We start from the raw sequence: 26,461 nt of genomic DNA, 5'->3' as shown, positions 1-26,461 counted from the left end.
CCCCCACCCGCAATGCTCTAAGCCTGCATTTCTTGGGTGCCCCCAAATCCTGTTGAAAGCACGTGAGGAAAAGAGAGACACATTTTCTGCTGGACAAAAGAATATAAGGCATTGTGTATTGATCATTTCAGCTATATCTACACTATAGACTTTACAGTGGCACAGCTGTACCACTGCGGCTATGTCGCTGTAAGGTCTCCTATGTAGCTGATCTATGCTCTCCCGTCAGCATAATTAAACCATTCCCAATGACCGATGGTAGTTATGTTGGCCAGAGAGCATCTCCCGCTGACATACCGCTGTCCACACCGGCTCGTCTGTTGGTGTAACTTATGTCGGTCAGGAGGGTGGTTTTTTTTCACACCCCTGACCGACAAAAGTTTTACTGACGAAAGTACTAGTGTAGCCATATCGTTAGAAACAGCTGATTAGTGGCTGTTCCTCAGTGAGGCAGAGTCATTGAATGAGTCAGAGGCAGAGGAGTGGGATGTTAATTACAAAATTCTGTTCTCTCTCACCATTTTATTGTGAGTCTAACAATAGTTGGTGTTTTTCTTAGAGACCCAGCTCCTGGAGTTCTGTGATGACGTGAGAATCTTAGCTGTCATTTTTTAAAGAACGAGGTACGTTTTCAGCAGGAAAGCTTGAAAAGATGAAGCCTAAAGGCTCAAACACCAGAAGGCAAATGAAAAAGACCCCCAAACTTACTATTTCCAAAAATCTAATTTTTTTTCCAGCCCATCTCTTTATTTTGGGGTTACCTGACTCGCTATTTGTGAATGCTTGGAATTGGTGATATTGTTCTAAGCATTTGAAAAATGGCTTCTGGGCTATGCTGTCACATATTTTACTAAATTAAATTGCATAACTGCCTGCAGTGCTAATAAATTGTGCAACTATTGGGCAACTCTATAGCATGATAACTAGTGGGGCAGGCTTGCCCTCGGCAAAGTATTCTTTGGGCCACACCCAACAAGATCAAAGAGGGAAGGGCTGGCAAAATAAAAAATAGATATACATAATAAATAGGGCTGTCAATGAATTGCAGTTAACTCACGCGATTAACTCGAAAAATTAATCGTGATTAATCGCAGTTTTAATCGCACTGTTAAACAATAGAATACTAATTGAAATTTATTAAACATTTTGGATGTTTTTCTACATTTTCACATATATTGTATGCTGTGTTGTCATTGAAATCAAATTGTATAATTTTATTACAAATATTTGCACTGTAAAAATTATAACAAAAGAAATAGTATTTTTCAATTCACCTCTTACAAGTACTGTTTGTTGTGAAAGTGCAATTTACAAATGTCGATTTTGTTGTTGTTACATAACTGCACTCAGAAACAAAACAATGTAAAACTTCAAAGCCTACAAGTCCACTCAGTCCTACTTCTTGTTGAGATAAACCAGTTTGTTTGCATTTACAGGAGATAATGCTGCCGTCTTCTTATTTATAATGTCACCAGAAAGTGAGAACAGGCATTTGCATGGTACTTTTGTAACTGGCATTGCAAGATATTTACATGCCAGATATGCTAAACATTCGTATTCCCCTTCATGCTTTGGCCACCATTCCAGAGGAAATACTTCCATGCTAATGACGATTGTTAAAAAAATAATGCGTTAATTAAATTTGTGACTGAACTCCTTGGGGGGGAATTGTATGACCCCTGCTCTGTTTTATCTGCGTTCTGCATATATTTCATGTTATAGTGGTCTTGGATGATGACCCAGCACATGTTGTTCATTTTAAGGACACTTTCACTGCAGATTTCAGAAAACATAAAGAAGGTACCAATGTGAGATTTCTAAAGATAGCTACAGCACTCGACCCAAGGTTTAAGAATCTGAAGTGCCTTCCAAAATCTGAGAGGAACGAGGTGTTGAGCATGCTTTCGGAAGTCTTAAAAGAGCAACACTGTGATGCGGAAACTACAGAACCTGAACCACCAAAATAGAAAATCAACCTTCTGCTGGTGGCATCTGACTCAGATAATGAAAATGAGCATGCGTCGGTCCGCACTGCTTTTGATGGTTATCAAGCAGAACCCGTCATCAGCATGGACACATATCCATTGGAATGGTGGTTGAAGCATGAAGTGACATATGAATCTTTAGCGCATCTGGCACGTAAATATCTTGCAATGCCAGCTACAACAGTGCCATGAGAATGCCTGTTCTCACTTTCAGGTGACATTGTAAACAAGAGGCGGACAGCATTATCTCCTGCAAATGTAAACAAACTTGTTGGTCTGAGTTATTGGCTGAACAAGAAGTAGGACTGAGTGGACTTGCAGGCTCTAAAATTTTACATTGTTTTATTTTAGGATTCAGGTTTTTTGTACATAATTCTACATTTGTAAGTTCAACTTTCATGATAGAGAGATGTCATTACAGTATTTGTATTAGGTGAATTGAAAAATATGATTTGTTTTACAGTGCAAATACTTGTAATCAAACATAAATATAAAGTGAGCACTGTACACTTTGTATTGTGTTAAGTATCGGGGGTATTGTGTTGTAATTTAAATCGATAAATTTGAAAATGTAGAAAACATCCAAAAATATTTAATCATTTGACAGCACTAATAATAAATCACATCCTTGACAGCTGTTCCTAAATAAAACATAGGACTGAATCTGCATAAATTCAATTCAAACAACACTAATTAACTCTAAAGTTGCATTTGTTTCCCTTCTTTTTCTTCTTCTTCCCCTTTGCATTCCTTTAGTCCCTCCTTCCCTCTCTCACATTCTTTTCTTAATTAGTTACAATGGTGCCATATGCGTCCACAGCAAGTTGCCAACATGTCTGAAAACATAAGAACATAGGACCCCTGCACCCAGACTGAATCTGACCAATGGTCCACCTAGTCCAGTGATCATTCTCCAACACTGCTTAGTACCAGATGTCTCAGAGGGAGCTGCAAGAAACCCCCAAATGGACAATTATGGAATAACCTTCCCCATGAGAAATTTCTTCCTAATCCCTTGACAATTAATTGACCATATTCTGCTCTCGGTTATTTTGATATAAACCCCAAGTAGCTCTGTTGACATGTGCAATTTATTGAGTTGAAGGGAAAATAATATTTAATACAATGGATGGGGGCTGTAGTCATGAATTGACTTGATCCTCCAAGTGAAGTCAATGGGAGCATTGCCCAAGAAAGGGCTGCAGGATAGAACTCAGTGTAGGCAGGGGTTTTCAAACAGGGGGTCGGGATCCCTGAGGGGGTCGCCAGGTTATTACATGGGGGGTCACGAGCTGTCAGACTCCACCCCAAACCCCGCTTTCCCTCTAGCATTTATAATGGTGTTAAATATATAAAAAAGTGTTTTTAATTTATAAGGGGGGGGGGTCGCACTCAGAGGCTTGCTATGGGAAAGGGGTCACTGGTACAAAAGTTTGAGAACCACTGGTGTATGGGATCAACTCTCAGATTTGACATGTGGTGAATACCCCTTCCTACATGGGAATGGGGGTAAGGGTGAGCCACATCTGTGACATCACCATCTGTCGAGGATAACTGGGTACAGGAACACAGTGAGTTTAGCGAATGCATTTGGGGAAAATGAGTAAACACACATCATCCCCCTGAGCAATCAATGGGGAACCCATGCAAAAATTAAGATGGCCCAAGACACTTAGGGGGGGAAAATGTGGCTCTCCTACATAACTCTACTACCTAGCTCAGGGATCAGCAACCTTTCAGAAGTGGTGTGCCGAGTCTTCATTTATTCACGCTAATTTAAGGTTTCGCGTGCCAGTCATACATTTTAACGTTTTTAGAAGGTCTCTTTCTATAGGTCTATAATATATAACTAAAACATTGTATTTAAAGTAAATAAGGTTTTTAAAATGTTTAAGAAGCTTCATTTAAAATTAAATTAAAATGCAGAGCCCCCCGGACCGGTGACCAGGACCCGGGCAGTGTGAGTGCCACTGAAAATCAGCTCGTGTGCCGCTTTCGGCACGTGTGCCATAGGTTGCCTACCCCTGACCTAGCTTCTAGTCCCCTTTTCAGGACATATATGGCTTGCACTTGAGTTCATGCTGTCTGCCAGAATGGCTGTCTTGTTGACTTTTTTGCCAGGATAGGTTATTGGCCAATCACTCCACCCCAAACCTGGAAGACCAATGGACTGCTTTCCATCTTGTCCCTACCCTTTTGACATGTCTGGCTTGTGTAGCCCTACTGGGAGTTTAAACTTCTTCAGGACTAGCTCACAGGGTCATTGGAACACACAAGTCTTCCCACTGCGGCAAGGTGCAGTCCCTGTGGTTACCAACAATGTATATGATTTTTTTAAAAATGACAAGATTCATCACAGTGCCCAATAATCCCTTATCTCTAACCTAAACTATAATCTGACGGCCTGGGAAGGATTCTGATTCGCATTCATGCAGCGGTCTTTAGCGCCCCCTAATGTTCATCTTCTGCATGAAACATGAAAAACAAATGTGACTGCAGTTGGAAAGCTTCTTGTGTTGCTACTTGCATTATGCAGTGCAGGGGATCTAGTTTTGTGACAGTAAATAGTACTATGCAAAGATGCACAAAAACAACACATCCAGCAAAGTGGCCCATCCTGCAAGATGTTGAGCAAACAGCATAAAAGCCAGAACATAGGTGAAGTTTTAAAACTTATTTTCATGTTCATTGCTCTGTTACATTAGACTGAGAGAGAAATATATTTTTAAAATAAAGAAGTGTCTCTTGAAAGTAATGCTTGTACTCATTTAATTCTCGGACAATCAAATCTCAGTAGCCACCAAACCAAGTACAAAAAAAGAAGCCACATATTTGTTAAATGTAACAAACTCAGTAATTATAATCCATACAGAGATCATCTATATTAAAGCCAATTTGTCCTATGACTGTAGATGTCTTAACCGCCACCTTGAACGGTCTCTTGCAAGATGTGTTAATTCCTTATCTGTTGCACCCTTGTATTTAGCTGTGACACTCAGTACCTTTCCCAGACCTGAAGAAGATCTCTGTGTAAGCTCAAAAGCTTGTCTGTTTTACCAACAGAAGTTGGTCCAATATAAGAAGTTACCTCACCCACCTTATCTTTTTACATATATGTGTGTGTTTGCAATATTGGGCTCTTAATTTTTAGCCACACATCCAGCAGAATTTGTCTATACATACCTCATTCTTCTTCGTTCAGTGTCAATGTATGTCACACAGCAGACTCCATATATTTGTCACCAAATGAGTTTGTAAGCTTTTGATACTAAGGGCTAGTCTACCCTGGCAACGTTAAAGCCTCTACAAGGGGCGTAGCTCCCAGCGCTGGTGCACTGTCTACACTGGCACGTTACAGCGCTGAAACTTGCTGTGCTCAGGGGTATGTTTTTTCACACCTCTGAGCGAGAAAGGTGCAGCGCTGGAACGTGCCAGTGCAGACAAGCCCTAAGAGATGAATGCAGTAATGCAGTATTCCTTAGCAATGGCTGATGCAGTGATTTATCTGTGCAACTTCTGCAACACACAAAGGTCTTGGAGCTTTGGACCAATATAAGCAGCATGTCATCGTGTATTAAGCAAACGATAATCAAAACCACAGAAAAACAAGGGGAAGAAAATATACCTCCTGGCTGAGCAGTTACTCAACATGTGGAACCAAGGACAAAAAGTCTGCTCTCAGATGTGTACGTATGCACATCCCTGGGCAGTGGGCAGAATGTCACCCACAGAACGGATAACAGAGCGGAGTGGGGAATGTTATTCCCTTCCCTGTGACAAATAAATCACCTTGCTTTAACGGCTACCAAGTTTGCACCAATATAGGGTCTTAATTGCCCTTCTCTGCACCTTCCCATCCGCTGCCTTTCAGATTCCTCCTGACCTCCCTGCCATTTTCTATGTAAGGAATACCAGCTGGCTATGAGATAAAAATCTCTTTATCTGCCAGCCAGCATGCACATCCGCTGTGTTATCTTGCAGTGCAGTGTAGGGGAGAACACCAACATTCCCACAGGATCTCATGGCCACAGCAGCATGCAATGGAGTGTGGTGCAAGGCTGGTGTGAAATACACTATGGGAATGGCTACACTTGTGAGTTAGAGCGCATTAAAGCAGCCCAGTGCGCTCTAACTCACGTGTACACACTGGCAAGGCACGTAGAGTGCTCTGACTCCACGGCTAGAGCGCTCGTGGTAATCCACCTCGGCAAGTGGAATAACGCTTGATGCACCCCCGCTGGAGCGCCGCAGCACCAGTGTGGACGCCCTGGTCTGTTAACACGCTCTGATCGGCCTCCAGAAGTGTCCCACAATGCCTGTTCTAGCCACTCTGGTCATCACTTTGAACTCTACTGCCCTGCCCTCAGGTGACCAACCGTCAGACCCACTCTTTAAATTCTCTGGGAATTTTGAAAATCCCCTTCCTGTTTGCTCAGCCAGGCGTGGAGTGCTCTCAGCGAATCTTTCCAGGTGACCATGCCTCCATGCGCCAGGCAATCCCCAGTATGGAGCAATGGCGAGGTGCTGGACCTCATCAGTGCTTGGGGGAAGGAAGCTGTCCAGTCCCAGCTGCACTCCAGCCGTAGGAATTACGATATCAAGGGACATGATGGAAAGGGGCCATGACCGGGACGCACTGCCGTGCAGGATTAAAGTGAAGCAGCTGCGGAATGCCCGCAAGGCAAATGGCCACTCTGGTGCTGCCCCCGCAACCTGCCGTTTCAACAAAGAGCTGGACGCGATACTTGGGGGTGACCCCACCTCCACTCGGAGGACCACCATGGACACTTCAGAGCCCAGTTCAACAAGGCAGGAGGAGGAGGAGGAAAGCGGGAGCGAGGGTGCTGAGGAGGCGGGAGACAGCCCAGTATCCCTAGATGCGTGCAGCCAGGAGCTGTTCTCAAGCTAGGAGAAAGGTAGCCAGTCGCAGTGGCTGGGGCTTGGGGAAGGACAAACACCAGAGGAGGTGTCCGGTAAGCGGCTTTTATTTTGGGAAGGAAGTTGTTCTGTGTGGGCTCTTGGGGCTAGGGCTGCATGCATGCCTAGATGCGGAATAGGGCGTTGATCTGCTCTCTCACATCACGGTTATCAGCCTCAGTGATCTCTTCAAAGGTCTCATGCAGAAGCTGGGCAATCCGCTTGCGCAGGTTCCTTGGCAGAGCTACTGTGCTCCCTGTCCCAGTCAGGCTAACATGTCCGCGCCACTGTGCCGTGAAGGGCGGGGGGACCATTGCTGCACACAGGCAAGCTGCATATGGGCCAGGGCGGAAGCCGCATTGCAGTAGAAGACCCTTCCTTGCTTCCCAAGTCACCCTCAGCAGCAAGATATCGTCCAGGACGAACTCCTGTGGAAAATGTGGGGACGGTGTTCAGTATAGGGGCCCCCTGCAGTTGTTGGCTCTCCCCAACCCAGAGGACAGTACAGACGTGAAACAATCACTCCCCCTTGACCCTGTGCTTACTCTCCATTTTGTGGCTCCCGTGGGTTATGTGCGCTCACTTTGGGATGGGTAAATTATGCTATTGTGTAGATTGTGTTTGCCCTTAAGTACAGGGGAATCATTTGCTTTGTCTGGTGTGAACAATGTTGCCTTTGTTAAGTGTTGCATTTTGGCTTTACAGATGCAACCTTGAGATCTCAGCCATTCTTGTTATCACCGTCCGAAAGACTCCAAAGAATTAGGAAGAGGCCACGTAGAAGCAAAGAGGACATGCTGCATGAAGTAATGCAGTAGTCCCTTAACGAGAATCTAAAAGCGCAGGAGTGGAGGGAGAGTGAAAGGAGAGTCCGCCCCCAGAATGCGGATCGCTGGCACAAAAGCGCAGAGCTCTGGCAGCAAAGCACGGATCGGCTGATAAGCATCATGGAGCGCCAAGCGGACTTGATCCAGGCGCTTGTAGCCATGCAGGCAGAGCGCTACCGCCCCCGCCCTCTCCTACAGCCCTTGTCCCAAAACTCTTTCCCTTGTGCCCCCATGTCACCTCCAACCCACTTTCCCCAACATCCGGGTTCTTATCGCCACCAGCTGCCTCCAACACCTGTAGCTTCACCACCCAGCCCTGCAAACTACCACCCTTACCCTCTGCACTCAACCCCCATCACCATGCAGTACAGCCATCCTGAAGTGCAGCACTCATTGCACAGCACTCCAGAGAGGAAGGCTGAGTATGATAACAGGACATACGCAAATCTGTGATTGTACCGTTCCCCACCCCACCCCCCTTACCCTTTCTGTTTCCCAAGCAGTTGTGTTTCTTTTCAATAAATGCATTTTCTTTTCAATAAATAGATTTTTTTGGCTTTGAAAACATTCTTTATTATTGCATAAAGTAAAAGATACCTTAGCCCAGGAAAGCAACAGGCACTGCAAGTCAGTGTAGCAAACACAGATTCCTACTAACATTGGAACCACTGCACTTCACTCCCGTGCAGGCCTCCAGACATTACTGGTGGCTTTCAGCCTCAAATTGCTCCTTCAAGGCATCCCTAATCCTTGCAGCCCCACGCTGGGCCCCTCTAATAGTCCTGCTCTCTGGCTGTTCAAATTCAGCCTCCAGGTGTTAAACCTCCGAGTTCCATGTCTGAGTGAATCTGTCACCCTTCCCTTCACAAATGTTATGGAGGGTACAGCATGCGGATATAACGGTGGGGATGTTGTCATCGGCCAGGTCCAGCTTCCCATACAGAGCGCGCCAGCGGCCCTTTAAACAGCCAAAAGCACACTCCACAGTCATTCTGCACCGGCTCAGCCTGTTGTTGAGCTGCTCCTTGCTGCTGTCAAGGCTCCCTGTGTAGGGTTTCATGAGCCACGGCATTAAAGGGTAAGTGGGGTCTCCAAGGATCACAATGGGCATTTCGACTTCCCCTACGGTGATCTTCTGGTCTGGGAAAAAAGTCTCAGCTTGCAACTTTCCGAACAGGCCAGTGTTCTGAAAGATGCGTGTGTCATGCACCTTTCCGGGCCAGCCTGCGTTAATGTCAATGAAACACCCACGATGATCCACAAGCGCCTGGAGAACCATAGACAAATACCCCTTCCAATTAACGTACTTGGAGGCTAAGTGGGCTGGTGCCAGAATTGGAATATGTGTCCCATCTATCGCCCCTCTGCAGTTAGGGAAACCCATTTGTGCAAAGCCAGACACAATGTCATGCACGTTACCCAGAGTCACGGTTCTTCTGAGCAGGATGCGATTAATGGCCCTGCAAACTTGCATAAACATGATTCCAACGGTCGACTTTCCCACTCCAAACTGGTTAGTGACCGATCGGTAGCTGTCTGGAGTTGCCTGCTTCCAGATTGCAATAGCCACCCGCTTCTCCACGTCAGGACAGCTCTCAATCTCATGTCCTTGTGCCGCAGGATAGGGGCGAGCTCCTCATACAGTCCAATGAAAGTGGCTTTTCTCATCCGAAAGTTCTGCAGCCACTGCTCATCATCCCAGACTTGCATGATGATGTGACCCCACCACTCAGCGCTTGTTTCCCGAGCCCAAAAGTGGCTTTCTACGGTGGTGAGCATATCCGTGAATGCCACAAGCAATCTCGTGTTGTATGCATTACTCGAGTTGATATCATCATCAGAGTCCTCACTGTCAGTTTGGATCTTAAGGAGTAACTCGACTGCCAAACGTGACGTGCTGACAAGACTCGTCAGCATATTCCTCAGCAGTTCGGGATCCATTCCCGCAGACCGAAAGGGAAGACAGAGCGCGCAGTACAAAAAACGTTGAAAGATGGCGCCAAATGTGGACGGAAGCACAGGGATTGCTGGGATGCGAACCGATCCATCACGGGGCATTGGGACAGGACCCAGAATGCTCCGCATCCTCCCCCTTCCCACAAGCCACAGCGCCAGAATGGGAAGAGATGCTCTGTGGGATAGCTGCCCATAATTCACCGCTCCCAAGGCTGCTACAAGCGCAGCAAATGTGGCCATGCCAGTGCGCTTACAGCTTTCAGTGTGGACAGACCGCAGCGCTTTCCCTACTGCGCTCTCTGAAGGATGGTTTAACTCAAAGGGCTCTACATCTGCAAGTATAGCCATGCCCTCTTACACAGCAGATGTTAAGCATGAAGTATCAGTTTATTGGAGGGCAGTATCTCTGGAGATGAGGAAGACAGCCAAATGAGCCGGTACATCAGCCACAGACCATCAGTCCTTTGGCCTAAGGATTGTAAGGGATTACAGAACACTAATCAACACCCCCTCGATGAAGTTTTGGGTGCCTGGTTTTTACAAAGGGTTGGTTTGCGCTTGTGCAAAGAACGTAACATTAGGCTTATTCTTCAGGGGATAAACTGAAGTGTTTCTGTGTCCCCAACAGGCTACCTAACCTTCTGGAGAAGCTGCCTCCTCCCCATAAGCCATCGACCCCCAAGATCAGAGGTATCCACCTTGTGGGCCCAGACTTGCAAGGTCAATGGTAACCTTCCCACAGCCCCCCATGGGAGCCGTTTTGTCCCCAAAAGCTTTGATTCCCCCTAATAAAAAATAAAAAAAAGAGCGGTGTCCTCCCATAGAGGAGCTGTGACAGTGTCCCCATGGTTCCCAACTGGGGTCTTCACTAGGGTGGAAACAGCAGGGAGTTCATCGGGCTCCCCATTGCATGGCTCCCTCCAACCCCTAACTCCTTCCCCCGCCACCTGCACTCCTCAGGCATCCACATCCCTCCCTCCCGCTCCCCCTGCAGTCCTCACACCTACCATACTCCTTTCCTTGCATTCCTTGTGCCCCCCCCCACACCCTCCATCCCCCACCTTCCTCATGCCTCCCCCACACCCCACCCTCCCTACTTTCGGCCCTCCACACCCCTCCCTCCTGCTGCCATCCCCCACCCTCCTCCCTCCAACCCCTGCACTCATGTCTCCCACATCCCTCCCTCCTGACCCCACCCTCCTCCTGCCCTGCCTCCATTTCCCATCCTCTGTTCCCCGCAACTCTACCCTCCTGCTCCCCCTGCAGGCTTCAGACCTGACATACTCCTTTCCTTGCATTCCTTGTGCCCCCCCCCACACCCTCCATCCCCCACCTTCCTCATGCCTCCCCCACACCCCACCCTCCCTCCTTTCTGCCCTCCACACCCCTCCCTCCTGCTGCCATCCCCCACCCTCCTCCCTCCAACCCCTGCACTCATGTCTCCCACATCCCTCCCTCCTGACCCCACCCTCCTCCTGCCCTGCCTCCATTTCCCATCCTCTGTTCCCCACAACTCTACCCTCCTGCTCCCCCTGCAGGCTTCAGACCTGACATACCCCTTTCCCTGCATTCCTTGTGCCCCCCACACCCTCCACCCCCACCTTCCTCATGCCTCCCCCACGCTCCATCCTTTCTGCCCTCCACACCTCTCCCTCCTCCCTCCAACCCCTGCACTCATGTCTCCCACACCCCACCCTCCTGACCCCTCCCTCCGACCCCCATCCCCCACCCTCCTCCTGCCTCCATTCCCCATCCTCTGTCCCCCACATCTCTACCCTCCTGCTCCCCCTGCAGGCTTCAGACCTGACATACCCCTTTCCCTGCATTCCTTGTGCCCCCCACACCCTCCATCCCCCACCTTCCTCATGCCTCCCCCACGCTCCATCCTTTCTGCCCTCCACACCTCTCCCTCCTCCCTCCAACCTCCTCCCTCCAACCCCTGCACTCATGTCTCCCACATCCCTCCCTCCTGACCCCACCCTCCTCCTGCCCTCCACACCCCACCCTCCTGACCCCTCCCTCCGACCCCCATCCCCCACCCTCCTCCTGCCTCCATTCCCCATCCTCTGTCCCCCACAGCTCTACCCTCCTGCTCCCCTTGCAGGTTTCAGACCTGAACTACCCCTTTAGCTGCATTCCTTGTGCCCCCCCACACCCTCCATCCCCCCACCTTCCTTATGCCTCCCCCACACCCCACCCTCCTGACCCCACCCTCCTGCCGCCATCCCCCCTCCTCCCTCCAACCCCTGCACTCATGTCTCCCACACCCCTCCCTCCTGCCGCCACCCTCCTCCTGCCCTCCACACCCCTCCCTCCTGACCCCACCCTCCTTACCCCTCCCTCCTGCCCTCCACACCCCTCCCTCCTGACCCCACCCTCCTTACCCCTCCCTCCTGCCCTCCACACCCCACCCTCCTCCTGCCCCCATCCCCCACCCTCCTCCTGCCCCGCCTCCCTTCCCCATCCTCTGTCCCCCACAGCTCTACCCTCCTGCTCCCCCTGCAGGCCTCACACCTCACACCCCCCTTCCCCCCACGCCCCTCGCGCGCCCCCCAGCTCCCCCTCCCCACGCCCCGCCCCCTGCGCGCGCCGCCCCGAGCCCCATGCGCCGCTGCTGCCCGGCCCTGTGTATAAGCAGCCGCCGCCGCCGCCGCGCCGCCCCCTCCCCCTCGGCGGGCCCCGCCGCCGCCGTGTCCCGCCCGCCGCCGCTCGTGCTGCTGCTGCTGCTGCTGCAGCGCCGCCCTCCCCCTCCCGCGCCTCCTCCGCACAAGATGGCGGCCGGTGGGAGCGGCGGGGGCCCCGGGGGCCTCTCCTCCTCCGGCCCGCCGCCGCCGCCGGGCAACGGGGCCGCGGCCGCCGCCTGCCCCAACGGCCCCGCCGGCGCCCCCGCCTCCCCGCCGGGCCTCACCTACAACCAGTGCGGGGCCGGCAACCCCGCGGCGGCGGCGGCGGCCGGGGGTCCGGGCTCCGGGGGCTCGGCGCCGGCGCTGGGCGGGGCGGGCGGCCCCCTGCAGCGGGAGCCCGTGTACAACTGGCAGGCCACCAAGCCCACCGTGCAGGAGCGCTTCGCCTTCCTCTTCAACAACGAGGTGCTCAGCGACGTGCACTTCCTGGTGGGCAAGGGCCGCGGCTCGCAGCGCATCCCGGCCCACAGGTGGGCAGCGAGGGGCCGGGGCCGGGGCCGGGACTGCGGGGGGGCCGCTCGGGGGCGGAGCGGCGCCTCCCGGCCCACAGGTAGGGACCGGGCGGAGGAGCGGCCCCGGGGGCGGAGCGGGGCTGCCGGCCGGCCGGCCCCTAGGTGGGGCTCGGGCCGAGGGAACCGCTGCTCCTGTCGCAGGCCGGGCTGGCGCTCCCCGCGGCGGATGTGGGGTGGGGTGGGGTGGGCCGGCATGCGGCGGGACCTCCCTCCCCTCCCCCTTCACAAGCTCCTTCCTAACTCCAGGGGAGCAAGGGGGACCCCCCCTTCCCTCTGCCGTGCCTCGGTGGTACTATCCCCCCCCCACTAACCCCCCCCCCACACACACACACACATCCAAGGGGCCGGGCCTCCGCCCTTGCAGGGACCCAGAGCTGGTTCCCAGGCCTGTTGTGGCTGGTAAGAGAGACCAGGATGCTGACTAGATGCCAAGTCAGCCTGGGAACGCAGCCGCCGAGTTGGCTGTATCTCAGGCCTGCCCTACATGGGGGGGGGGGTGTGGGGGGCTCTGCCCCTTAGAGCAGAAGGGCTGCAGGGCAGTTGTGGGTTAGCGCACAGGTAGGCCATTGAGCACCCAGCGTTGTGGGTCTGTCCCCCCACTGGCCCCTCCAGAGCAGGAAGCCTGTCTCTACAGCTTGAGCCGAAGACCCAGGCTCTATAGCTGGGGCTGTAATTTGCTGGGCACAGAGAGATGTTTAACTAACCTTTCAGTGGGCTACAGACTCATGACTGAACGGCAGCGACAGTCGTCATAACGGGGCACAGAACAGAGAATCCTTATAAAAGAAGGGGGTGGGTAGCCACTGACTCGATATTGGTTCATGTGTTGGTGGGGATCCATTTTCTTAGACTGTAAGCTCTCCTGTGAATGTCACGCCATCTGACTATTCTGTCCAGTACTTTCTTCTGGGGAGGTAATATGAAAAGGTTAGGGTTGCTACCTGGTATTCTTTCACGTAGGCTGGTCTCTTGTTTACTTTTCTTGATTTTATTCCTTTCACTTAGTTATCAGATTACCACCTGATTTTACCTGTAGCTAGGAGACATGTTACAACACTTTCAGAATACTATGAATGTACACAGGGCTTTAAAAACATATGATTCATCTACACTATACAAATCTGTGGGTGGTATTTACAACTTGTTTGTCTCCTGACAAGGTTAATACTCAGGGGACATGGTGAAGTCCCACCTTGAAGCATTGATAGACTAAACTGCTAGAGGCTTGGCCAGAGGAGCATTGTAGCAAGGCGTAGTTAGCTCTTGTGCAGAAGATAGAGCCCTATTTAATGATGATGTTCTTCCAGCATGGTATGGTGTGGTGGTTATGGTGTAGAAGTGTTCCAGAGTTAACGCATCTTTTTAGACGGGCTGTTTAAAAAGAAGCATCTCAGAGAATTTCAGTGGAGATTTTGGTTGGGGGATTTGATGTAAAACTTCAGCTAAATAAAATTCCACTTACAGAATAGTGTGTAGTTTTTGCCAGATTTCTTCAGCTGCAGAATAGGGCTCAATTCGCACAATTTTATAACTTTCTTCTAAAAGACGTAAAAATGAGAATCTGTTTTGAAAAGACTCCAGAAATACAGTAGCATAAAGAATCCTTAGCTTCTACTTTGAATCAGTTCCAGGAAAAAAAAATATTTTGAAAACAGCTTGCTAAATTAAATCTTAGTGAAAAATGAAAAAGGAGGGTTGGGCAAAATGTGTAAAATACTAGAAAGATGTCCTTTTAATTTTAAAGGAAAACTTAAAAAAAAAAATTTGCCTTTCCTGCTAATGTTGGTATAACTTTATCTATTGAAGTCTTTACTAAAAATTAGTTATAGCTGAGTGATATGTCTGCATTAGGTTTATATTGGTTTTGAGAGAGTCTGTCACACTAGCACTGCACAACTGGAAAATAATGTTAAAGATCACACTTTCAACTGGATATGAAAAACAGTCTACTGAACACTAAGCACTTACTCTGCATTGATACTTTTAGGCTGAACAGTAATTTAAGAGCTTGCAGTCCCCAAAATGGTTGTTTGCTGAAGAGTTTGAATTTGGCTTGATATTGGATATCTGATTCGGTAGTAATTGACTACTAAAGTTGACTTCTCTGACTTTCCTCCTTTGAAATATAGTGGTGAGATGACTGGCATTGTTTGCCACCTACTGCTTTGGGAGATACCTAATGCGTTTAGTCATTCAAGTGATGAGTGACTGCAATCGTCCCTCGTTTTAACACTGAACAAAGCAGTCAGGGATCCACTGAATTCTTACATTATTTTTCTTAAAATTAACGCTTTGCAAGGGAATTCTTGCTACAATACCTTCCTAATTATTTCTTTTGTCTTGGCTATCTGTGTAAATATATTGTCTAGAAACTTTCCCCTCAAAAAGTATGTCTCTAGTTTTCTATTTTAATCCAGCTTCTATTTCCTTTGTTGATAGCGTTTAGGAAAATAAGAACACACTTTTATGTTACAACTAGAAATGATCAAAGTAGACTTACTTAAAGATAAGCTTGAAAGCAAAAGGGAAATTTGAGTTAAGTATATTTCTTTTCTGCATGCTATGCTAACTAGGTTGTGGGAGACTTTCAGCACAGAAATAAGTTTGTAAGTAACCTTTTAAAACTTCTTGCCTTGAAACTCTCCTGGTACTTTCTGGTTCCTTGGCGAGATATCAAATAGCATCATGCTATGACATCACAAGTATAGATTACATATGTTGCAATAAGACTTCTGGTGTTTGTGTCTTGCATTCTGGGATACATTGGTGATCCAGGAAGTACCAAGAGGATTTGAGAGGCAATTAGTATAATTTTTGTTTAAGCAACTTAACAAACACTTCTGTGCAGAATGTCTCTGCAACAACCTGTCTGGTCGAGGGCATTCAGCACAGAAACTTATTTAATTCACAGTTACTTCGTGGTTCACCTTTAATTTTGTCAGTTTATTTGAGGGGTGTAATGATTTTGATTCATTGACCTGTTTGTGAAAACAGAGTTCCAGGGCCCTGCCAGTTTTTTTAAATAAATCTCAGAATTAGGGCTTTCAGACAATGACTAAAGGTTATCCAGACTGTAGAAGAGTTTTTTTTAATCAAGTGATTTACAAACAAAGCCAAATACAAAAAGTGGTTATGAGAGGAGCATACTCTAGTACATGAAAGTTGACTTGGCTCCTGCCTATCTGTTAAATGTGGCATTAGCAGAGCTATTCTGTTGCTACTTGCTCGCCCAGAAAGGGCATTGTAGAGGGGATGTATTTGTAGTTTTAACTGGTAAATGGTGCACATACTGAGTGATTGTGGTTTGCATTGTTGTTGTGCAGTCCAGAAATGGTGGGGGAATGTAGAGGGGATTACTGGGAACTGTTTCTTGTTTTGTCCCCATGGCATTTTTGGGAAGATAAAGTTGCCAACTATTTATGCACGATACAGTCAAGAAAACTTGACAGAAATTTGAGCTTGAAGTTTCTGTTTTTAATATAGTTGTAGAAGAAAAACAAATATCAGATGGATCACAAATGGTAGCCAAACCTTCAACTAGACTGTGAAGGCAGTATTTGGCGTAATGGAGCTATTCCTTTATTCCTCTGTCAGCCTTTGTAAAATATAAATCCTATAATGGTGTAGGCTTTGAACTACCAACTAGTAGTATAGTAGAAGGAATGAATCGGGGCGGTAGTAGGAAATGATCTAATATTCCTGGTTTTTGAGTGGTTTATAGAACAGCTAGGTGATATTGAGTTACAGATATTCTGGCTCCAGGAAAATATTCTTAGAAGCTTCCAGAAACTTCACAGGTGGATGAACAAGTTAATTTAGCCTTTCCTGAGGTTTCTGTGACTTTCTTTACATAATCTCTTAGCTTTTGGTACATTACATTCCTAAAAATCAGATTCTTGCATCACAAATTTTCAGACTCCCTTAATGTTTACTACTGACCAAATATCAGGCATTTCTATTCACTTGCTAAATCTTTTCATGCTGCTTCTGTCACTTACAGTAAACTACTACATTTACTCACTTTATTTTGGCTACCATCTTTGTATGCGGTGTTAAAAAAATCTCTTTGTGAATTCTAATTGTGTCAAATGATTATTAGTAGTGAGAGCTTAGGACACTAGGGATCCTTTGCCCCTTTTGAGAACAGCCACATGAGTGCGCACACTTTCATTGAAGGTAGAAATAGGAAAGACATCTGGATTATCCAGCTCATCTTCCTGCCAGTGCAGGATTGTTCCCATTAATTTTTCTAGTGGCTGGTTTAATTGGTCTCTAAAGAGACCTCAACTTGAAATCTAATCACTCTAAAGAATGAGTTAAAAATAGTTTCAGGTGCTATACCTCCCTTTGAGTCTCTTCAACACTTTCTCGTTTTGCAATCACACTTTCCCATTTTTAAAAATCTCTTTCCAGTTACTGTTTGAAAGACCCACATAAATAGGGGAAATTGACTGACTATAGGCGGGAAACAGTGAAACTAACTACATACATTAGACAACAAATGTTTTTCCATTTGTCTCTATAGTAATCTTGAGTTTTACTTGTAACATTAGTGGTAAGCAATCTTCAGACTGACATGTAATGTTTAAGTTGATGGTGTACCTTTTGAAGTTCCACCATTCTTCAGATGTATCGTAATAAAGTTCCATTCTTGGAGTCTTGTGCTTCCAATGTGCGATCTGCTGGGACATCCCCTTGCTAAGAATTTGGAGGGCTCTCCACTATAAACTAACCAAAGTGATTTGTCCATTGAATGAAATGCCAGCAGGAATTGTGAAAAGTTAGTTTTAAAATTTCAAGTCCTTTCAGAATGGTCTCTGAAGGTTCCTTATCACTTGGGGCTGCATGTGCCATGACGTTGGAACCCTCAAGAGCAGCTACAAGCCTGTTATTTTTTACTTGATTTTTAGTAACAAGTAAAGTATGTAACTTTAACCTGACCGTTTTCATTAAGTTTTACTGCCACTTATATAAAAAACACTTTCATTTCATTTAGTGATTCTGATACCATGAATCAAGTCTCTTAAAATTTGTTCTTGTGGTCTGTCTTCAAAATTATTCAATGAAATACATCCTTGTATACATTATTCCTTTTAGTGTACTGCAGTTTGCTGCGTTTCTAGCCCTTTGAAGAAACCAGAATGCTAGGTAACAATTGGGGAAACAATTCAGTAGCCAAATTAGTCTTTCTCCTTCCACTAGAGGAAAGGGTTCTTCAATGATACAGTGACCCCCTTCCCCACCAGCTGACACAGCTAGCAAAATATCATGAAAATTTGCCAGTCAAGGCACAATTTCACTTACCTTCCTAAAAAAACTAAAGATTTTACTGAACCAGCTCCTGTTGGTGAGAGAGACGTGAGACATGCTTTCGAGTTACACAGAGCTCTTCTTCAGGTCTGGGAAAGGTACTCAGAGTCCAATCTTGCTTGTTGATTTCTGTAATGTGAATGACCTAGTCATCGGCAGAACCCTATTTGAACATGGTGAAATTCACAAGTTGACATGGTGTTCTCCAAATGGCAGAGATAAGAACCAGATTGACCAAATCATGATCAATGGCAAGTGGCGACGCTCGCTGAGAGATGTGAAAGTGAGAAGGGGTGCAGATGTTGGCAGCGACCACCACCTTGTGACCGGCTCCATCAAACTAAAACTGAGAAGCGTGGGTCCACCAAACAAGGGACATATTAATTATGATATTGGCAAGCTAAAGTCCCTTGAAATACAGAAAGTCTTCGTTCTGCAGTTAAAGAACAGGTTTCAAGCACTTGCAGACCTTGATGAAGAGGAGGGGAATGCAGATGAGGAGATCAACAAGAAGTGGGGCAAAAGTAACAGCAATTTATAAACAGAGCAGTGAAGCCTGTGTAGGCTACAGGCAGAAGAGAAGGAAGGAGTGGATTACACCCAGCACATGCAACGCCAAAGAAACCGGACAAGCCCCGAAGAAAAGTTGTAAAGACACAAAATCCCAGAAGCTAAAGGACAAATACCACGAGCAGTATAGCAAGGCACACTGGGAAGTCAAACACCTTGTGAGAGTGGACAAACGGCGTTATATTGATAATCTGGCAACACCAGCAGAGGATGCAGCTGCTCGTGGTGAACAAGGAACCGTCTACAAAATGACGCGGCTTATCAGTGGTAACCGGCAGACACCAACAAACACTCTCATCAGGAACAAACAAGGGCACCTAATAACAACCGAAAAAGACCAAGAAATGCACTGGACAGAGCATTTCAAAGAATTGTTGATCAGGGAGCCACTTAAAGAGGAAGCAAATATCCAGGAGGCAGAAGATCTTGATATCAACACAGACACACCCCAACTAAGGAAGAGATCATTCAAGCCATCAAATCCTTAAGAAAATGGGAAAGCTCCTGGCAAGGATAACTTGAATGCAGAATTGTTCAAGGTAAATCCTAAATTAGCAGCATCTATCTTGGCCCCTCTATTTACATCGGTCTGGGAAGGGGAAAAAGTGCCAGATGAGTGGACCAATGGGCTTATAGTGAAGATACCAAAGAAAGGAACTCTCGGTGATTGTAATAACTTGTGTGGTATCTCACTTTTATCTGTGCCAAGCAAAGTATTGTGTAGGATCATAGTCCAGCGTATATCAGAGGCAGTTGATCGCATTCTCAGAAAAGAGCAAGCTGGTTTTTGGAAAGGGCATGGATGCACAGACCAGATCTTCACTTTACGAAACATAATAGAACAGTGTTTAGAGTGGCAACGGCAACTCTACATAAATTTCATAGGCTTTGAGAAGGCTTTTGATAGCATTCACAGACCAGCCTATGGCACATTCTGTGGGCATTTGGAATTCCTTTCCATATAATCAACATCATCAAAAGCTTCTATTTCAACTTTACATGCAGTGTTGACACAGTGAGCTCAGTTTTGAAGTCAAAACAGGAGTACGTCGGGGTGTCTCATGTCTGCAATGCTCTTCAACATTGCCATCGACGGGGTAATGCTGCGTACAACAGAAGACATGCCAAGAGGCATTAAATGGACACTCTTCTCATCCCTTGAAGACCTGGACTTTGCAGATGATGTCACTCTCCTATCACATACCCAACCCCATATACTAGAAAAAACAACTCGACTCAACGCATTCAGCCAGCAAATTGAACTGAAAATCAACCGCAATAAGACCGATATCATGACCTTTAATATTGCCTCACCATCACCCGTACGGATAGAGGATTATGTTCTCACCAATGTAGAAACATTCACATACTTGGGCAGCACCATCAGCCAGGACGGTGGAACAAGCCAGGACATCCAGAACAAAATCAATAAAGCCAGGAATACCTTCAGGAGCTTAAATATAGTCTGGAAATCATCAAAATACAACACCAACACCAAACTTAAGATTTATCAGAGCTGCGTACTTTCAACACTACTTTATAGTGCAGAATGCTGGGGAATGAGAAAGTATGTCATGTCCAAACTGTCTTCATTTCATACAACCTGCCTCAGAAAAATCCTCCGTATCTTTTGGCCCAGAACAATCTCAAACCAAGATCTATTGACACAGTGCAGCCAAGAGGATCTGAGCACCATCATTGCCCAGAGGCGTTGAAGATGGATCAGTCATGTGCTTCAGATGGAAACTGATTCCATCACCAGAGTAGCAATAAGATGGACACCTGAAGATAAGCAAAAATGAGGCTGCCCAAAAACAACATGGCGAAGAGCTGTGGAAGTCGAGCTGAAAAACCCGGGGCACAGCTGGGGAACCATTGAAAGACTTGCCAGAAACAGACAGAAGTGGAGGAGTGTCGTCACTTCCCTAAACGCCAGAGATGTTATAGGAACGTGATGATGATGACCTTTGCCATATCCGAAGAAGAGTTCTGTTTAGCTCGAAAGCTTGTGTCTCTCACCAACAGAAGTTGGTCCAATACAAGATATTACCTCACCTACCTTGTCTCTCTAATATCCTGGGCCTGATGGACTTACATGGCTACAACAACTCTGCATATAAGGATTTTACTAACTTATAAAGTACTCTGCATAAAATAATTGTTTAATTTGCTGAAAGGAACATCTTTTATAAAAAGGGAAATCTTATCAAAGTTGCTGTGCAGGAAAAGGGTGTCTTTAAAGATACCACGTATACAGAATTCACACTCTTGTGTCTCATGCCTTCTGTCATACAGAGAAGCTCCATAGGTCTTGAGACTTTTGGACCTCTGATGCACTGGCTGGGTTTGAGAGCTCTGTCGTATTGAGCATGCTTCAGCCTCAGAGGCTCCAGAACTTTCCAGCTTGTTTCCTTTATGACAACAGTTGGGAAATGGTTCCAGTCCTGTCACAGCTCCACCTTTGCTGGTTCACCAAATTCTTCTGTGGAAAGAAAACCTTGATGCAATATATGCACTTACTTTAGCTGTCTTCACTGTATTTGAGATTAGATTGCAACCACCGAGGAAAAAAGGATGAACTTGTCTAAATTTTTAAGTACATTTTTCAGAATTTAGCTTCTCTGACGCATATGGCAGGCACCATAACTTTCATATTTGCATGTTTCTTAATGGACCAAATACTGTAATTCTTAAATGTCTGTTTAGCTAGAGGTGCCTGTCAACAGATGAAGTTGGCTTGCATTTACATGAGAAAATTGTAAAGAACAGATTCTCTAGCATCTAAATTGTTTTGAGACAGCACTCCAAATTGATATTCTTCAAGGTAGGGAATGTGACTTTTTGTGTTAGTTGCAGTGTGACGTTGTTGCAGTGTGTAAATGGTTTGTGTGTACCCACCATTACCACTTTGTGCTTGCATTTAAATATTACCTGTTTTTTAGGTTTATAATATAAAATTTTCAGAAAGTGAATAAGGAAAAGTTATTTACTTGTTCCTATAATATAAGAACTAGGGGCCACCAAATGAAATTAATGTGCAGCAGGTTTAAAACAAATAAAAGGCAGCTCTTCTTCAAACAGCGCAGTCAACCTGTGGAACTCCTTGCCTGAGGAGGTTGTGAAGGCTAGGACTATAACAGGGTTTAAAAGAGAACTAGATAAATTCATGGAGGTTAAGTCCATTAATGGCTATTGGCCGGGCTGGGTAAGGAATGGTGTTCCTAGCCGCTGTTTGTCAGAGGGTGGTGATGGACGGCAGGAGAGAGATCACTTCATCATTACCTGTTAGGTTCACTCCCTCTGGGGCACCTGGCATTGGCCACAGTCGGTAGACAGGATACGGGGCTGGATGGACCTTTGGTCTGACCCAGTATGGCCGTTCTTATGTTCTTGTTCTTGTGTTCATTGGAGTTTGTGTGACCAGAAGTAGTAAACATCCCTACAGAAAATGAGACTGGAGCACTTTTTTTTTTTTTTAATAGAGAGTACTAGGAAAGGTTGTTCCTCCCAGGATGCAGTGCTAGCCAGTCAGTGCTCTCCGCTGCTGAATATTTTTGTGGGAAGGTTGAGTACAAAACTATGGGGAGATAAATACATTTTCAGACAGCTTGGAGGAGGATCTCGGTCTGGTGTGGAAGGAGCTTGCACACTTTCTTTTTAACTTTAAAAATTATTTTTGATTAATGTCTCATTTCTAGTGGGGAGATAAAAGGATGGAAAACAGTCTTGTTAAGTAAAAACAATGAGGCGGTATTGTGGCACCTTACAGACTAACGTTTATTTGGGCATAAGCTTTCGTGGGATATGCCCAAATAAATTTGTTAGTCTCTCAGGTGCCACAAGGACTCCTAGTTGTTTTTACTGATACAGACTAACATGGCTACCCCCTCTGAGTCTTGTTAAGATTCCTTTTGGTTTTCTGGGTGTGATGTCCAGTATTTTAGCAAGAGTAATTAGGACTTTTAAGGTCTGGCTACACTGCAATTAGACACCTCTGGCTGGCCTGTTCCAACTTGGGCTCAGGCTAAGGGTCTGTTCAATTGCAGAGCCCAAACATTGGCACTACAAGTTCAACAGCCCCTTAACCCCAGCCCTGTGAGCCCAGTTAGCTGGCATTGGCCAGCGGTGGGTTTTTAACTGCAGTTTAGACATACTCTTAAGTTCTGTTCCCAGCTCTCGTGATTCAATGGGGCACCTTGAGTTACTTACCCTCGTTTGTACCTCCATTTCTCAATCTGTAAAATGGGTCTACCGCACAGGGGGTTACGAAACTGTAAAGTGCTTTGAGGTCCTCCAATGAAAGGTGGTACATAAGTGCAAACAATTACATTAGCACGTGTATTGTCTGTTACAAAATACATAAACTCTGGCTTTACAGGAGCCATTATATTTTTTCATTGCATGCTGGGCTGAGGGGGAGGAACTTCCAAATAGTAGTTTGCAACTTTGTCTGGTGTTAGTGGTAATATAGTAGTGCTAAGGCCTAGGATAGAAGTGGATTGCTTCTCAGCACTTGACGTTAGTACTGTCAACAGTAACTGATTTCCCCTTGGGATGGGTAGGGGGAGCAGAAACAAAAATGGGATTTTCCTCCCCCCAAAATAGCAAAATGTAGTTTAATGTAGGATTTTTATTTTTATTTTTAAATGTTAGGTTTGTGTTGGCTGTGGGCAGTGCGGTCTTCGATGCAATGTTTAATGGTGGAATGGCCACAACTTCTACAGAGATTGAACTGCCTGATGTGGAGCCGGCTGCCTTCCTAGCTTTGCTAAAGTAAGCCTCTTTTATTGTACAGTGTAACTAACTTCTAACTGGGCACAGGTAATTGTGAACAAGACTATTTCAAATACAAATAATCCATTGTAGCCGTTGGTTAAAACGGAGATAGTCAAGTCGCTTATATCAAATTTTTTATCTCAATTGTTATCTGGCACAACATGGTCTTTAAATACTAATTTTTGTAAATCCTCTATTCCATAGCTGATAAACCTTTTTAAAACAGCCATTGTTTACGTAAGACCTACACAAATGTCTTGCACTTCTGCTGGTTTTGCCGCACAGGTTAACGAAGGACATGTCTAAATAGTGTTTATACCTCTTTAACCGTATTGCTTTAGAAGCTGATATAGCTGAAACAGTGTGACCCCCTGGCTTGAACGCAATTACCCTAGGATTGTAGTAATAAGCTATATTGATAAACACCTTTATAACAGTACAGTTTCTCAGGCATTGTCTACGCTGCCTCTTTATACCACTGCAGTTTTGTCGCTCAGGGGTGTGAAAAAACACCCCCGTGAGCACTGCAAGTTTCAGGGCTGTAAAGTGCCAGTATAGACAGTGCCCCAGCGCTGGGAGCCTCTCCCTTCAGGGGGGCGCTTTAACGTTGCCAGTGAAGTCATATCCTCAGTGTTGAAAGATTTAACTATATCTGTCAAAAATCACACGCTTTTCTGAAATCATTAAATTGGTACTAAACTGTGTTTACAGCAGGCCTAATGAATCCTGTTCCTAGAGCTGGCTAGATATGGATGCTAGCGCTCTTCAAAAGCAGAGGGAAGCATATAGCGCTCTTAGCATTGTCTGAGTTACAACTGAAGCTCGGTTGGAAACTGGAGGAAAACCGGTTTCCAAATGAAAGGATTTAATGGTTGGGTCTCAGCTGGTCGAGTTCTGTTGAAGTCAGTGAAAACATAACTGATGCCAGCTGAGGATATCTGGCTCCTAGCCTCTAGTATTGGATAATGGAAGTAAGATAAGAGAACCCCAAACCTATAACATGACTTGGCAGAATTTGATTTTTATTTTTCTGTAAATTCAGCCATTAATGTTTTTTAACTTTTTTTTTTTTCTGATTTGTATCGATTTTAATACATTTTCATAGCAGGGCTGCAGGGCCAGTGCCACTTTGCGCTTGCAAGGTGGGCTGTGGTCCTGGTAAGGCAAGGTGGGCTGTGGTCCTGGTAAGGCAGACAGGACTGCGAGGAGGAGGAAGAAACCCCAGCTATGAGAGGAGGACTCCCTACTGCTGGATAGCTCTTGCCCCCTTTGCCCCCCTCCCCAGGGGGGTGCAGATGGCTCCCTGCGTTTTTGGGGGTGGGGGAGGCTGTTTTTAATGACTGGTATATTTTTTCATCCATTTCTGTGTCAGGTGAAATTGACATTTACTGATGACCAACAGTTTAAATCAAATTCTGCCAACCCTACCTATAACCTAATGCTCGAGTGTCCTTTTTAAAGTTGCCAGAAAACTTGGAAGCTCCTGTGGCTTTCGGGTGCATGCTCACAGCTCTCGCTAAAGGCATTGGGAGTGCTTTGTGCTTGTTAAAGGGCCACATTTTACCTGCAAAATTGACATCTTAGACCTTGTGTGAGTACTGATACCTAAGCAAAATGCTGTCAGATGTCCTAATGAATAATTTTTCATACGTTGGGTAAACATTAATACGGAACATCAAGTTTACACGTGCAATGAACAGTAATTGTCTTGTTTCGGTAATCTGTGTTCTTTAGCTGACTTAATTGCTCCCGTCCTCTCACTTTGACACACGTTTCATCTCTCAGGTTGTCAGGAACACTGCCTATATATAGCTTTGGAACGTATATATATTTTTTTTGCTTCCCTTTTCAGAAAAAGTGCTTCTGCCTTAGATAAGACATCAGAGATAAAGCAGAGCCGTAAAGGCTAAAAATATTTCCCTAGAATGAAGGGTTAGAAATCCCCAGGACTCCCTTTCAACTGACGGATATGATTTAAGATGAAAGCACCTGGAAAACATCTTCCCCCCCCCCCCCCCAAAAAAAAAAAAAAAAAAAAGCGAGTGCTTCCTGCCTATGGAACTAAGACCCTTTGATTGGTTCAACTTCAGTCCTTATCCAGCCAAACAAAGCTGGTGTTTAGTTTTAACATCTGATTTTTAAAAATAAAGCCAAACTAAAATAGCCATTGAGTTTTTAAGAAAAGTTAAAACTTGAGGTTATTCACTGATATCGTCTGAAAGCCTGAGATTTTAGTGTGGTTGCCGAAAGGCCAATAAAGTGGTCTTCCAAGGGAAGATGATTTGAAATGATCATTCACCCAATTCCTTGTTATCAATCAAATAACAAAAGAAAACACTTTTTTTCTTTTTTAGCTATAGAAAAGAAAAATAAGGCTTGGATAATGTAATGACTCTTAACACTTATAGTCATACTATAAGGTATGGATGAATAAAGTTCATGCTTTATTTGTGTGGTGCAACAGTGTTGTAGATAACTTTAGACATTGACAGGGCTCTTGTCTCAATGGACTGTCAGTTTAGAAGTACTAAGGGAAGATGGGAGGAATGTTCCCACTATGAGCAGGCTGAGCAGTGAAATTTAAGTGCTTTGTTTAACAATTTTCTTGGAATTTAGCACTTGTCTTCATGCTAATTTTGAAGTGGAAGCAAGTGGTCTCCTGGATGTGGTTCAGGGCATGAGCTGATACCATGAGGTCAGGAAGAATTTTTCACCAGTGTTCAGGATTGCACTTTCTGCGATCCTTAAAGTTCAGTTATAGGCCACTGTCAGGAGCTGGACTCCAAACTTGGTGGACTAATGATTTAATGTGTGGTAGTGTCTGCTGTGTCTGCATGGTAGACCTACTCTCTTGCTAATGTTTTTGTTAACTCACAATGGGCTCTTGTTTGTTTAGTTTACGTAGCCTCAGTCTGCTTTTCCAT

At 45.9% G+C, this 26,461-nt stretch overlaps 1 protein-coding gene across 2 annotated transcripts in view; it reads left to right on the top strand.

Annotated features, from left to right (window-relative positions):
* Window positions 1-12,374: 12,374 nt before the first annotated feature.
* BTBD2 (BTB domain containing 2) overlaps window positions 12,375-26,461 on the top strand; it is a 38,641-nt gene continuing 24,554 nt past the window's right edge. Inside the window, exons 1-2 of one of the 2 annotated variants that reach the window (XM_054013367.1) lie at window positions 12,375-12,839; window positions 23,415-23,534. In XM_054013367.1, the coding sequence (XP_053869342.1) occupies window positions 12,457-12,839; window positions 23,415-23,534 (503 nt within the window). In that variant the 5' untranslated portion in view covers window positions 12,375-12,456. The remainder of the gene's footprint in view (window positions 12,840-23,414; window positions 23,535-26,461) is intronic. The other variant, XM_054013368.1, reaches the window with a different exon arrangement.

Source organism: Malaclemys terrapin, chromosome 24, assembly GCF_027887155.1.
Source record: "Malaclemys terrapin pileata isolate rMalTer1 chromosome 24, rMalTer1.hap1, whole genome shotgun sequence".
NCBI classification, from domain to species: Eukaryota; Metazoa; Chordata; order Testudines; family Emydidae; genus Malaclemys; species Malaclemys terrapin.
The sequence above is the reverse complement of the archived record's forward strand: the minus strand, read 5'-3'. Positions and strand labels throughout refer to the sequence as shown.